The 14506-nt window shown below is 42.3% G+C and overlaps 1 protein-coding gene across 1 annotated transcript; it reads right to left on the minus strand.

The window, feature by feature from the left end:
• Positions 1 to 389: 389 nt before the first annotated feature.
• On the minus strand, positions 390 to 8888 carry LOC118375974 (guanylyl cyclase-activating protein 2-like). The gene is made up of 4 exons (XM_052503860.1): positions 8567 to 8888; positions 6319 to 6468; positions 5302 to 5398; positions 390 to 4350 (listed from the first exon to the last, which is right to left on the minus strand). Exons 1-4 carry the CDS (start codon positions 8756 to 8758, stop codon positions 4229 to 4231), a joined length of 561 nt encoding a protein of 186 aa, XP_052359820.1. The 5' UTR covers positions 8759 to 8888; the 3' UTR covers positions 390 to 4228.
• Between the last annotated feature and the right edge of the window lie 5618 nt (positions 8889 to 14506).

Here is a 14506-nt window from a genome sequence, read left to right on the forward strand (position 1 = left end):
TCCACAATACAGTGCATCTGGAGCGTCTAAAAGGTTCACAGTGAATGTACTGTACACTCATTGGAGAGCATAGAGAAGACCGCTCATGAACCCTGGACACTCTCTCACTTCCCCTCTTTCTCACTCTTCCATCCTCACAGAGAATCAGACAGCTGGGTGTGATTTCTTGTTATAAAACGGGTAGTTTGGATCCTGGATGCTGATTGGATCCTGGATGCTGATTGGATCCTCGATGCTGATTGCTCGGTATTTGTATGCATGTTGTGACCCTTTTTTAAAAAGCAGTAAGGCACGTGACACTACACTACAATGAATATAGTCCCAGGTAAATGGGTTGAAAGGCCTTCTGCTAGCACTATCATGACACAAGGCAAGAACAAGATGCAGACACAGGAGGAAGATGGTTGGAGTTTAAGATGTTTAATAATCCAAAAGGGGAAGGCAAGAGAATGGTCGTGGACAGGTCAAAGGTCAAAACCAGTTCAGAGTCCAGGAGGTACAGAGTGGCAAACTGGCTCGAGGTCAAGACAGGTAGAATAGTCATGCAGGTTGGTACAGAGTCCAGAAACAGCCAAGGGACAAAACCAGGAGGACTAGAAAAAGGAGAATAGCAAAGGCAGGAGAACAGGAAAAACAGCTGGTTGACTTGGAAACATACAAGACGAACTGGCACAGAGAGACAGGAAACACAGGGATAAATACACTGGCCCAGAGAGACAGGAAACACAGGGATAAATACACTGGCCCAGAGAGACAGGAAACACAGGGATAAATACACTGGCCCAGAGAGACAGGAAACACAGGGATAAATACACTGGGGAAAACAAGCGACACCTGGAGGGGTTGGAGACAATAACAAGGACAGGTGAAATAGATCAGGGTGTGACAAGCACATCAAGACGAACAACGGCATTTACCTGTGACTATATTCATGATATAGCATGGACTCTTGTGCCTTACTGTTTGAACAAACCTCTGTTCTGAGACAACGATGCCTTGTGCATAGAAATGTTGTGTATCACAGTATCATGTAACAGAGTGGAGCAAGAGTTCAAAACAATGGTCCTCTTGAATGTGGGTTTTCAGCTGAGCCAATCTTCTAACTGCACTCTGACTATTGATTTGGACATATAACCTGCATAATACCCTAGAGTGGTAGGTTACATGAAGACCAATGCTGGGAACCGTTGTCATGGATGCAAGGATGTTTTTCCATTGGGACACCCCACCCAAGAAAATACTAGTGGAAAGCTTCTTTCTCCCTGAGGTATGCCTACATGGCTGGGTGGCTTTGCAAATCAAATCCAGTTTATTTGTCGTATGCACAGGATACACTTGGTGTACATACACAGTACAATTAAATGCTTACTTAGAGGTACACCTCTTAGCTATGCGACAACAATAAGCCTGTGGTTTATCGTGATGGGTGCATCGATTGTCAAATAAATGAACAAAGAATGGTTGCCATGGTGAGACCACTTAATGGGACATGCTTGCATTAGATTAAACCAAATGGAAATATAGATATTTGGTGTAAATGTGTTGAATGCACATAATCCTCATACAAAATTCTACATTTGTTGAATGAGGATTGTTCTATCTAGAATGATCTGTTGTGTTATCTTTAGTCATTACTTGGATCAAATATCACAGCACTTGCTGACTAGATGTTGATCAAAAGGTGAATTCTTAATCATGGTTCATTCTTCATCAAAGGGTTGATTTAAGTATCTCAAATACAATTTATGGAATCGTGATGTGTGGACAATAGTAAAGCTTAAAAATGGGTAAAGATATTCCAAAATGTAGACTACATGAAAGAAATTACCATAAAATACTTAAAAAATAACCTCTTTGGGAACTTGCAACAATGGTACAGTCGTGGTCAAAAGTTTTGAGATTGACACAAATATTAATTTTCACAAAGTCTGCTGCCTCAGTTTGTATGATGGCAATTTGCATATACTCCAGAATGTTATAAAGAGTGATCAGATGAATTGCAAAGTCCCTCTTTGCCATGCAAATGAACTGAATCCCCAAAAAACATTTCCACTGCTTTTCAGCCCTGCCACAAAAGGACCAACTGACATCATGTCAGTGATTCTCTCATTAACACAGGTGTGATTGTTGAAGAGGACAAGGCTGGAGATCACTCTGTCATGCTGATTGAGTTCAAATAACAGACTGGAAGCTTCAAAAGGGTGGTGCTTGGAATCATTGTTCTTCCTCTGTCAATCATGGTTACCTGCAAGGAAACACGTGCCATCATCATTGCTTTGCACAAAAAGGGCTTCACAGGCAAGGATATTGCTGTCAGTAAGATTGTACCTAAATCAACCATTTATCGGATCATCAAGAACTTCAAGGAGAGCGGTTCAATTGTTGTGAAGAAGGCTTCAGGGCGCCCAAGAAAGTCCAGCAAGCACCAGGACCGTCTCTTAAAGTTGATTCAGCTGCAGGATCCGGGCACCACCAGTACAGAGCTTGCTCAGGAATGACAGCAGGCAGGTGTGAGTGCATCTGCATGCACAGTGAGGTGAAGACTTTTGGAGGATGGCCTGGTGTCAAGAAGGGCAGCAAAGAAGCCACTTCTCTACAGGAAAAACATCAAGGACAGACTGATATTCTGTAAAAGGTACAGGGATTGGACTGCTGAGGACTGGGGTAAAGTAATTTTCTATGACAAATCCCCTTTCCGATTGTTTGGGGCATCTGGAAAAAAGCTTGTCCGGAGAAGACAAGGTGAGCGCTACCATCAGTCCTGTGTCATGCCAACAGTAAAGCATCCTGAGACCGTTCATGTGTGGGGTTGCTTCTCAGCCAAGGGAGTGGGCTCACTCACAATTTTGCCTAAGAACACAGCCATGAATAAAGAATGGTACCAACACATCCTCCGAGAGCAACTTCTCCCGACCATCCAGGAACAGTTTGGTGACGAACTATGCCTTTTCCAGCATGATGGAGCACCTTGCCATAAGGCAAAAGTGATAACTAAGTGGCTCTGGGAACAAAACATAGATATTTTGAGTCCATGGCCAGGAAACTCCCCAGACCTTAATCCCATTGAGAACTTGTGGTCAATCCTAAAGAGGCAGGTGGACAAACAAAAACCCACAAATTCTGACAAACTCCAAGCATTGATTATGCAAGAATGGGCTGCCATCAGTCAGGATGTGGCCCAGAGGTTCATTGACAGCATGCCAGGGTGGATTGCAGAGGTCTTGAAAAAGAAGGGTCAACACTGCAAATATTGACTCTTTGCATCAACTTCATGTAATTGTCAATAAAAGCCTTTGACACTTGCTTGTAATTATACTTCAATATTCCATAGTAACATCTGACAAAAATATCTAAAGACACTGAAGCAGCAAACTTTGTGAAAATTAATATTTGTGTCATTTTCTAAACTTTTGGTCATGACTGTAGCCAACAGTTTGGTTCACAGTTTAAACTCTGCTGATATTTAAAGGTTATTAAACCTGTTTTTGTGATGCCTCGTTGTTTTTGACAGGTATGACGAAAGGATTTGAAGTACTTGACATTGAATAATATAACATATCCCCATTCTAAGTTCTCTGATGTGATATAAATTCCTTAAACACAATAGGTCAAATAAATGTGGGTAACATAACATGATATATCACATTTAGGTTACTAACGGTATGATATTTGCATTGATATAATGTTTTGAAATATTACTTCGTACTTGAAAGTATAAGGTTGTGAAATCATTATTTTGATTATATAATATTATTAATATGATACTTTCATAACCATCGTCACAATATTACTGAGTATAGAATTCCATAATATTTTACATTTGAATGCAATGTAAATACTCAAACTGCAGATAGTGACCCTGTGTAATATCATATCACACAATATGACCTTTGAACTCTGTTTGAAATCTACCAGAGTTCCAGTGATCTATGACAGTCATGTGCTGAATGAGACTCCATCCTGTCAGCTGGTCCCAACTCAAAAAGAGAACGCCTGTTGTTCCGACACACCAACGTGCATGGACAGCATGTTAAAAGAACAACTACAAGAAGTGATACGGAGGAAAGTGCTCCATGTCTATGCCTGAACCACCACAAGCAAACCTGGAGGCAGAACCAGATCTTTAGGCCCAAGGAATCAGGTTTCTTGTGAGAAAAAGACAAAACTCAGATGCCATTTGAGGGACACAACCCCTCTCTGTGTAGATGAGAGAGCCTGTTTGGAGGGCTCAGGTCATTTTTACACAGTTCTGCATGACCCAGCCACTAGCGTTGACGTCCAGCTTGAGCATATTCATGACCCACTCGTCCTTCTGGGCCCCCTCCATGAACTCAGTAAAGGAAATCTGGCCTGTAATAGAAGGAAAAATATATACATTTTGGTGGGCAATGATTCAACATCTTTCTCAGGTTAAGGTTACTGACATAACTCGTATGTAGTGCCAACTTAGTAAGAAAGTAGGAAGCCATTCATGCTTATTAAAAGTAGGAAGCCATTCATGCTTATTAAAAGTAGGAAGCCATTCATGCTTATTAAAAGTAGGAAGCCATTCATGCTTATTAAAAGTAGGAAGCCATTCATGCTTATTAAAAGTAGGAAGCCATTCATGCTTATTAAAAGTAGGAAGCCATTCATGCTTATTAAAAGTAGGAAGCCATTCATGCTTATTAAAAGTAGGAAGCCATTCATGCTTATTAAAAGTAGGAAGCCATTCATGCTTATTAAAAAAAGCCATTCATGCTTATTAAAAGTAGGAAGCCATTCATGCTTATTAAAAGTAGGAAGCCATTCATGCTTATTTAAAAGTAGGAAGCCATTCATGCTTATTAAAAGTAGGAAGCCATTCATGCTTATTAAAAGTAGGAAGCCATTCATGCTTATTAAAAGTAGGAAGCCATTCATGCTTATTAAAAGTAGGAAGCCATTCATGCTTATTAAAAGTAGGAAGCCATTCATGCTTAGTAAAAATAAAACAACAAAGAAATGGCAAAACCTCCATCTTTCCTCTGTATAATGGGCCAGGTAGCACCTGACCATGAGGATGCAAGAGCAAAGTCCCCATCAAATGGACCACCAATTAGCACGAGCATTACCTAATCCTGGTCATTACATCAGACTGACCAGTGTGTAAAGGCAGTGACAAAGGCATATTGTCTCTCGCTGATGGAAGATGGCATTACATGTAAGCCCTTAGAGCACAGATTGTTCATTGTGGTGGTTTGATGAAAGTACTGTATATTTGGTACAGATTTGAATGCATGTTCTGCCGTATATATGAATATATCTTAACCGGGCACTTACCATCATGATTCTGGTCGACCAGCTCAAAGATCCTGTCACAGACTTCATTAGGTGTCATGTTTATGGCAGTTGTATGAATTTTGATTTTGTAAATGATCTGCAATTGTATGAGATACATTTCATTACATACAGTGTGGTATTTGACAGAAGTGTTTTTTACACAGTTGTCCTATCTCAAATGGTATACATTTAAAAGGGTTTCAACATAAAAAGATGGGTTTATCCCATTGACGAAAAATCTAAAGTTGTATAAACTTTTATATGACAGAAATAATATTTTGTCTAGTGTTGTTTATCTGAGCTTAATTTACTGAGTTCACATAAGGTAACATTAAAGGCATATGGGTAACACAATTATAATATAATATATATATATCCTATATCATATCATCAGTGGGGTAACACATCTTTAGAAATGGAAAAACATTTTTTTTACATTGAAACAATACTGTGACATTAGGCCTTTTTAATTGATAAAGGAAAAAGATTGAGGTCCTATATATACAGTAAATACCAGAGCCGTGAACTCAGCTGACCTATAAGCATGGGGGCTGGTTCAGTTCAGAACCAGATAAGCTATAGGATCAGGGCTAGGTGTTCCCAAGAATAATTGGTATTAAAGCCACTTGCTCCTCCCATCCTTTCATCCAATAACATGTACGAACGGAATTAGATTTGTGAAAACCCCAGTCATCCCACGTAGTCGCTTCTCCTGACCTGATCCTAATCCCTCACCTGATCCTAATCCCTCACCTGATCCTAATCCCTGACCTGCAGCATATTAAGGCACTGCTCTAATAACATTCGTTTTATGCAATACCTGTATTATACAAGTATTATACAAGTTATACAATTGCAGATTATACTACCAAAATGTGTCCAGCTGTTCTTACCCTTAGAAAAGAAGGTGCATAGCCTAGCCTAACTGATCTACAACTACTAGTAGCCAACTGCAGGCCCAAACGAAGCAGCCAGTCAATAGCATAATGCAGAGGAAGATTATGTGTAATTTCTTACCCGAATGAGGTTTTTCACCTCTTCTCGGTCTAACTTGCCATTCCCGTCCTTGTCGTAGATTTTAAAGGACCACTTTAACCTATCCTCAAGATTCCCGCGCAATATCAGGTGAAGAGCGGCTGTATACTCCATAAAATCCAACGCGTTATCCTGTGAAAACAATACACGGATTTATTGCATGTTTACCTTTTGAATGTATATTGATAACTGAAGCTAATGCAATTAAAGGGATTGTTCACCCAAATTACAAAATTATGTCATGATACCGGTATTAGCATTATTCGTGCATTATATCCAAATCGAAAGTATCTCAAATTGATTGTGAAGCTCAACAAAGTAATTTCTTCTGTGCCTTCAGAAAGGATTCACACCTGTTGACATTTTCCACATTTTGTTGTGTTACAGCCTGAATTTAAAATGGATTCAATTTAGATTTTTGTCACTGGCTTACACACAATACCCCATAATGTCAAAGGGGAATCACATTTTTCCATATTTTTACTAATTCATTAAAAAATCTGCTGAAATGTTTTGAGTCAATAAATATTAAACCCCTTTGTTATGGTTTGTCTAAATAAGCTAAGGAGAAAAAAATGCTAACAAGTCACATAATAAGTTGCAATAATAGTGTTCAACGTGATTTTTTAATGACTACCTCATCTCAGTACCCCACACATACAATTATCTGTAAGGTTCCTCAGTCGAGCAGTGAATTTCAAACACAGATTCAACCACAAAGACCAGGGAGGTTTTCCAATGCCTTGCAAAGAAGGGCACCTATTAGTAGATGGGTAAATATTTTAAAAGCAGACATTGAATATGGTGAAGTTATTAATTACACTTTGGGTGGTGTAGCCTAGTGATTAGAAAGGTTGCTAGATCAATTCCCTGAGCTGACAAGGTAAAAATCAGTCGTTCTGCCCCTGAACAAGGCAGTTAACCCACTGTTCCTAGGCCGTCATTGTAAAGAAGAATTTGTTCTTAACTGACTTGCCTAGTTAAATAAAGGTAAAATAAAAAATATATTAAAAAAGCAATACACCCCGTCACTACAAAGATACAGGTGTCCTTCCTAACTCATTTGCCGGAGATTAAGGAAACTGTTCAGGGATTTCATTATCAGGCTAATGGAAACTTTAAAATAGTTACAGGGTTATATAGGTTTAGTTTGGGGGGAAACTGAGGATGTATCTATTATGTTGTAGTTACTCCAAAATATTAACCTAATTGACAGAGTGAGAAGATGGAAGCCTGTACAGAATTCCTGAATATAAAGTTAAGTTTGGGGCAAATCCAATGCAACACATTACTGAGTACCACTGTCCATATTTTCAAGCATAGTGGTGGCTGAATCATGTTATGGGTATGCTTGTACTTGTTAAGGACTGGGAGTTTTTTAGGATAAAAAAAAACATACAGAATGGAGCTAAGCACAAGCAAAATCTTAGAGGACAACATGTTTCAGTTTGCATTCTACCAGACACCGGGAGATGAATTCACCTTTTTGCAGGCGATAACCTAAAAGACAAGGCCAAATCTGCCTTGGAGTTGCTTACCAATATAGTGAATGTTCCTGAGTTGCCGAGTTACAGTTTGGACTTAAATCTGCTTGAAAATCTATTGCAAGACTTGAAAATGGTTGTCCAGCAATTATCAACAACATATTTGACAGAGCTTGACATTTGAAAATAATAATGGACAAATATTGTACAATTCAGATGTGGAATGCTCTTAGAAACTTACCCAGAAACACTCACAGCTGTAATCGATGCCAAGGGTGATTCTAACATGTATTGACTCAGGGATGTGAATACTTATGTACATTGAATAGTTATATATTTGCAAACATTTCAAAACATTTAATTATGGGGTATTGTGTGTAGATGGGTGAGAGGAAATATATATGTAATCAATTTGGAATTCAGGCTATAACATAACAAAATGTGGAATAAGTCAAAGGGTATACATTCTTTCTGATGGCACTGTAGATGATTTGAATATGATGCACAACATTTTTTAATATCAGCACCATGAGATTAGCATTTGGAAACAGTGCCAGGGAAACTAAACCAAAGCATGGATTGCTGTCATACCCTGCCCATAGACTGCTTACAGTGTAAGGAAACCAACATTACATTTCGTAATTTGAGTGAACTGTCCCTTTAACAGCACAATGGATGAATGGAATGGATTACATTTTTTTAAACATTATTTCCTGATTGAAAATGGTTTTACCCCCTTCACTTACCCTGTTTGTGTCGAATGAATGGAAGACAGTCTCAATGTACAAAGTCTCTTCCTCGCAGCTGGCTGGTATACCAAAGATCCGTTTTAATTCATGTAGGTGCAAAGCCCCGCTCGGGCACTCCTTCATAAAAGCCATACACAGCTCCTGAATTTGCTCCAAATCAATCTCATTGTGGCTTTCTGCTTGACCCATTGTTGCAGTTCACTTTGATGGTAGAAAATATTTTCAACAAGAATTCAAGCAAATATAGTTCAACATAAAGGTTATAAATTAAAGTCTGGCTACTACAAGTGGCTACCGAAGCATCTGCTGACACGGTCCATCAAACTAAATGCCTTTACTCCACTTGCCAAATACCATGGCCTAATGGGGGACTGGACAGAGTTGTATATTTAACCTTTCAAATCACATTAACTAAGAAATCTCTCAATCTTTTGCCAAAAGAAAGGTGAGCTGTCACCTGACCATTCAAGAGTGCATGTCCTGCCATAATCCCTAGGCATGTCCTGACATACTCCCTAGGCATTTCCTAACATACTCCCTAGGCATGTCCTGACATACTCCCTAGGCATGTCCTGACATACTCCCTAGGCATGTCCTGACATACTCCCTAGGCATGTCCTGACATACTCCCTAGGCATGTCCTGACATACTCCCTAGGCATGTCCTGACATACTCCCTAGGCATTTCCTGACATACTCCCTAGGCATGTCCTGACATACTCCCAAGGCATTTCCTGACATACTCCCAAGGCATTTCCTGACATACTCCCAAGGCATTTCCTGCCATACTCCCTAGGCATGTCCTGACATACTCCCTAGGCATTTCCTGACATACTCCCAAGGCATTTCCTGACATACTCCCAAGGCATTTCCTGACATACTCCCAAGGCATTTCCTGACATACTCCCTAGGCATGTCCTGACATACTCCCTAGGCATTTCCTGACATACTCCCAGGCAGTCCTGCATACTCCTAGGCATACCCAAGGCATTTCCTGACATACTCCCAAGGCATTTCCTGCATACTCCCAAGGCATTTCCTGACATACTCCCAAGGCATTTCCTGACATACTCCCAAGGCATTTCCTGCCATACTCCCTAGGCATTTCCTGACATACTCCCTAGGCATGCATTTCCTGACATACTCCCTAGGCATTTCCTACATACTCCCTAGGCATTTCCTGACATACTCCCAAGGCACATACTCCCTAGGCATGACATTCCCTAGGCATGTCCTGACATACTCCCTAGGCATGTCCTGCATATAGGCATTTCCTGACATACTCCCTAGGCATTTCCTGACATACTCCCTAGGCATGTCCTGACATACTCCCTAGGCATGTCCTGACATACTCCCTAGGCATGTCCTGACATACTCCCTAGGCATTTCCTGCCATACTCCCTAGGCATGTCCTGACATACTCCCTAGGCATGTCCTGACATACTCCCTAGGCATTTCCTGACATACTCACTAGGCATTTCCTGCCATACTCCCTAGGCATGTCCTGACATACTCCCTAGGCATTTCCTGACATACTCACTAGGCATTTCCTGCCATACTCCCTAGGCATTTCCTGACATACTCACTAGGCATTTCCTGCCATACTCCCTAGGCATGTCCTGACATACTCCCTAGGCATGTCCTGACATACTCCCTAGGCATTTCCTGCCATACTCCCTAGGCATGTCCTGACATACTCCCTAGGCATGTCCTGACATACTCCCTAGGCATTTCCTGACATACTCCCTAGGCATTTCCTGCCATACTCCCTAGGCATGTCCTAACATACTCCCTAGGCATTTCCTGACATACTCCCTAGGCATGTCCTGACATACTCCCAAGGAATTTCCTGACATACTCCCAAGGCATTTCCTGACATACTCCCTAGGCATGTCCTAACATACTCCCTAGGCATTTCCTGACATACTCCCAAGGCATTTCCTGACATACTCCCTAGGCATTTCCTGACATAATCTCTAGGCATTTCCTGACATACTCCCAAGGCATTTCCTGACATACTCCCTAGACATTTCCTGACATACTCCCTAGGCATGTCCTAACATACTCCCTAGGCATTTCCTGACATACTCCCTAGACATTTCCTGACATACAGTGCCTTCAGAAAGTATTCAAACCCCTTGACTTTTTCCACATTTTGTTGTGGTACAGCTTGAATTTAAAATGGATTAAATATAAAGATTTTGTATCACTAGCTTACACTCTTAGAAAAAGGGTTCCAAAAGGGTTCTGCGGCTGTCCCCATAGGAAAACACGTTTTGGTTCCAGTTAGAACTCTTTTGGGTTCCATGTAGAACCCTCTGTGGAAAGGGTTCTACATGGATCCCAAAAGGGTTCTAGCTGGAACCAAAATAGTTATACCTGGAACCAAAAGGGGTTCTTCAAAGGGTTCTCCTATGGGGACAATAAAATAACACTTTTTGGTTCCTGATAGCACCTTTTTTCTAAGTATACACACAATAACCCATAATGTGCAAGTGGATTTTTTTTTTTAAACATTTTTACAAATGGATTAAAAATGAAAATCTGAAATGTCTTCAGTCAATAAGTATTCAAAGCCTTTCTTATGACAAGCCTAAATAAGTTCAAGAGTAATGTGCTTAACAAGTCACATAAGTTTCATGGACGCACTCTGTGTGTAATAATAGTGTTTAACATAATTTTTTGATGATTAGCTTATCTCTGTACCCATACATACAATAAAATGTCAAATGTTTATGTTTAAGACACTTATCTTATCTTAAGATAGCTACACTATCTATACAAAAGTATGTGGACACCCCTTCAAATTAGTGGATTTGGCTATTTCAGCCACAACCGTTGCTGACAGGTGTATAAAATCGAGCATACATAGACAAACATTGGCCTTACTGAAGAGCTCAGTGACTTTCAACATGGCACTGTCCACCTTTCCAACAAGTCAGTTTGTCAAATTTCTGCCCTGCGAGAGCTGCCCCGGTCAACTGTAAGTGCTGTTATTGTGAAGACGAAACGTCTAAGAGCAACAACGGCTTAGCCGCGAAGTAGTAGGCTACACAAGCTCACAGAACACGACCGCCGAGTGCTGAAGCGTGTAGCGTGTAAAAACCATCTGTCCTCAGTTGCAACACTCACTACTGAGTTCCAAACTGCCTCTGAAAGCAACGTCAGCACAATAACTGTTTGTCGGGAGCTTCATGAAATGGGTGTCCATGGCCAAACAGCCGCACACAAGCCTAAGATCACCATGCGCAATGTCATGCATCGGCTCGAGTAGTGTAAAGCTTGCCTCCATTGGACTCTGGAGTAGTGTAAAGCTCGTCTCCATTGGACTCTGGAGTAGTGTAAAGCTCGTCTCCATTGGACTCTGGAGTAGTGTAAAGCTCGTCTCCATTGGACTCTGGAGTAGTGTAAAGCTCGTCTCCATTGGACTCTGGAGTAGTGTAAAGCTCGCCTCCATTGGACTCTGGAGTAGTGTAAAGCTCGTCTCCATTGGACTCTGGAGTAGTGTAAAGCTCGTCTCCATTGGACTCTGGAGTAGTGTAAAGCTCGTCTCCATTGGACTCTGGAGTAGTGTAAAGCTCGTCTCCATTGGACTCTGGAGTAGTGTAAAGCTGGCCTCCATTGGACTCTGGAGTAGTGTAAAGCTCGTCTCCATTGGACTCTGGAGTAGTGTAAAGCTCGTCTCCATTGGACTCTGGAGTAGTGTAAAGCTCGTCTCCATTGGACTCTGGAGTAGTGTAAAGCTCGTCTCCATTGGACTCTGGAGTAGTGTAAAGCTCGTCTCCATTGGACTCTGGAGTAGTGTAAAGCTCGTCTCCATTGGACTCTGGAGTAGTGTAAAGCTCGTCTCCATTGGACTCTGGAGTAGTGTAAAGCTCGTCTCCATTGGACTCTGGAGTAGTGTAAAGCTCGTCTCCATTGGACTCTGGAGTAGTGTAAAGCTCGTCTCCATTGGACTCTGGAGTAGTGTAAAGCTCGTCTCCATTGGACTCTGGAGTCTCCAGACTCTGTAAAGCTCGTCTCCATTGGACTCTGGAGTAGTGTAAAGCCCGTCTCCATTGGACTCTGGAGTAGTGTAAAGCTGGTCTCCATTGGACTCTGGAGTAGTGTAAAGCTTGTCTCCATTGGACTCTGGAGTAGTGTAAAGCTCGTCTCCATTGGACTCTGGAGTAGTGTAAAGCTCGTCTCCATTGGACTCTGGAGTAGTGTAAAGCTCGTCTCCATTGGACTCTGGAGTAGTGTAAAGCTCGTCTCCATTGGACTCTGGAGTAGTGTAAAGCTCGTCTCCATTGGACTCTGGAGTAGTGTAAAGCTCGTCTCCATTGGACTCTGGAGTAGTGTAAAGCTCGTCTCCATTGGACTCTGGAGTAGTGTAAAGCTCGCCTCCATTGGACTCTGGAGTAGTGTAAAGCTCGTCTCCATTGGACTCTGGAGTAGTGTAAAGCTCGTCTCCATTGGACTCTGGAGTAGTGTAAAGCTGGCCTCCATTGGACTCTGGAGTAGTGTAAAGCTCGTCTCCATTGGACTCTGGAGTAGTGTAAAGCTCGTCTCCATTGGACTCTGGAGTAGTGTAAAGCTCGTCTCCATTGGACTCTGGAGTAGTGTAAAGCTCGTCTCCATTGGACTCTGGAGTAGTGTAAAGCTCGTCTCCATTGGACTCTGGAGTAGTGTAAAGCTCGCCTCCATTGGACTCTGGAGTAGTGTAAAGCTCGTCTCCATTGGACTCTGGAGTAGTGTAAAGCTCGTCTCCATTGGACTCTGGAGTAGTGTAAAGCTCGCCTCCATTGGACTCTGGAGTAGTGTAAAGCTCGCCTCCATTGGACTCTGGAGTAGTGTAAACACGTTCTCTGGAGGGATGAATCACGCTTCACCATTTGGCAGTCCGACGGACAAATCTGGGTTTGCTGGATGCCAGGAGAACGCTACCTGCCCGAATGCGCCATGGAAGTTATTTAAGATACTCTTTAAGGTAAGAAACTCTTCACAGGGTAAGGTCCCAGATATTTTCAAAAGATAGGCAGGGACTCCGGTGTAATGACCTGAGGGGAAAACTTGTTCCACCATTGGGGGCCAGGACAGAGAGCTTTGACTGGGCCAAGAGACCAGAGGTGGCTCAGGTTGGGATGTAGGGTTTGAGCATCGCCTTACTAGGGGCAGTTCACCTTGCTGTTCCGTAGACAAGCACCAGGATCTTAAAGATGATGCAAGCTTTGACTGGAAGACACTGGAGTGTGTGGAGGAGCAGGGTGACATGGGAGAACTTATGAAGGTTGAACACCAGGTGGGCTGCAGCATTCTGGATAAGTTGCAGGGGTTTGCTCGAACAAGCGTGGAGCACAGCCAACAGAGAGATGCAGCAGTCTAGAGGGGAGATGACAAGTGCCTGGATTAGGACCTGCACTATTTAATGTGTGAGGAAAGGTGTTCCTCTAAGGATGTTGTAGAGCATCACCCTGCAGGAGTGAGTCACTGCTTTGATGTTTGCAGAGAACTACAAGGTGTTGTCCAGAGTCATGCCAAGGTTCTTTGTGCTCTGGGAGGGCGACACTGGAATTGTCAACCGTGATGAAGAGGTCTTGGAGCAGGCAGGCCGTCCCCAGAAGGAAAGGCTGCTCCTTCTTGTCAAGGTTGGACTTGAGGTGGTGGGCCGACATCCAAGCGGAGATATCTGACAGGTACGCAGAGATGTGTAGTTGAGTGTCATCAGCATAGCAATGATTGGAGAGACCATGTGAGGATATGACAGAGCCGAGTGACTTGGTGTAATGAGAAAGAGGAGAGGGCCGAGAACCGAGCCCTGGGTGACACAAGTAGTGAGAGCACGTGATGCAGACACAGATCCTCTCCAGCCACCTGGTATTAGCGACCGGCCAGATAGGATGTGATCCAAGGGTGAGCAGAGTCTGAGACGCCCAACCCTAAGAGGGTGGAGAGGAGG

Source organism: Oncorhynchus keta, unplaced genomic scaffold (assembly GCF_023373465.1).
Source record: "Oncorhynchus keta strain PuntledgeMale-10-30-2019 unplaced genomic scaffold, Oket_V2 Un_contig_18163_pilon_pilon, whole genome shotgun sequence".
NCBI classification, from domain to species: domain Eukaryota; kingdom Metazoa; phylum Chordata; class Actinopteri; order Salmoniformes; family Salmonidae; genus Oncorhynchus; species Oncorhynchus keta.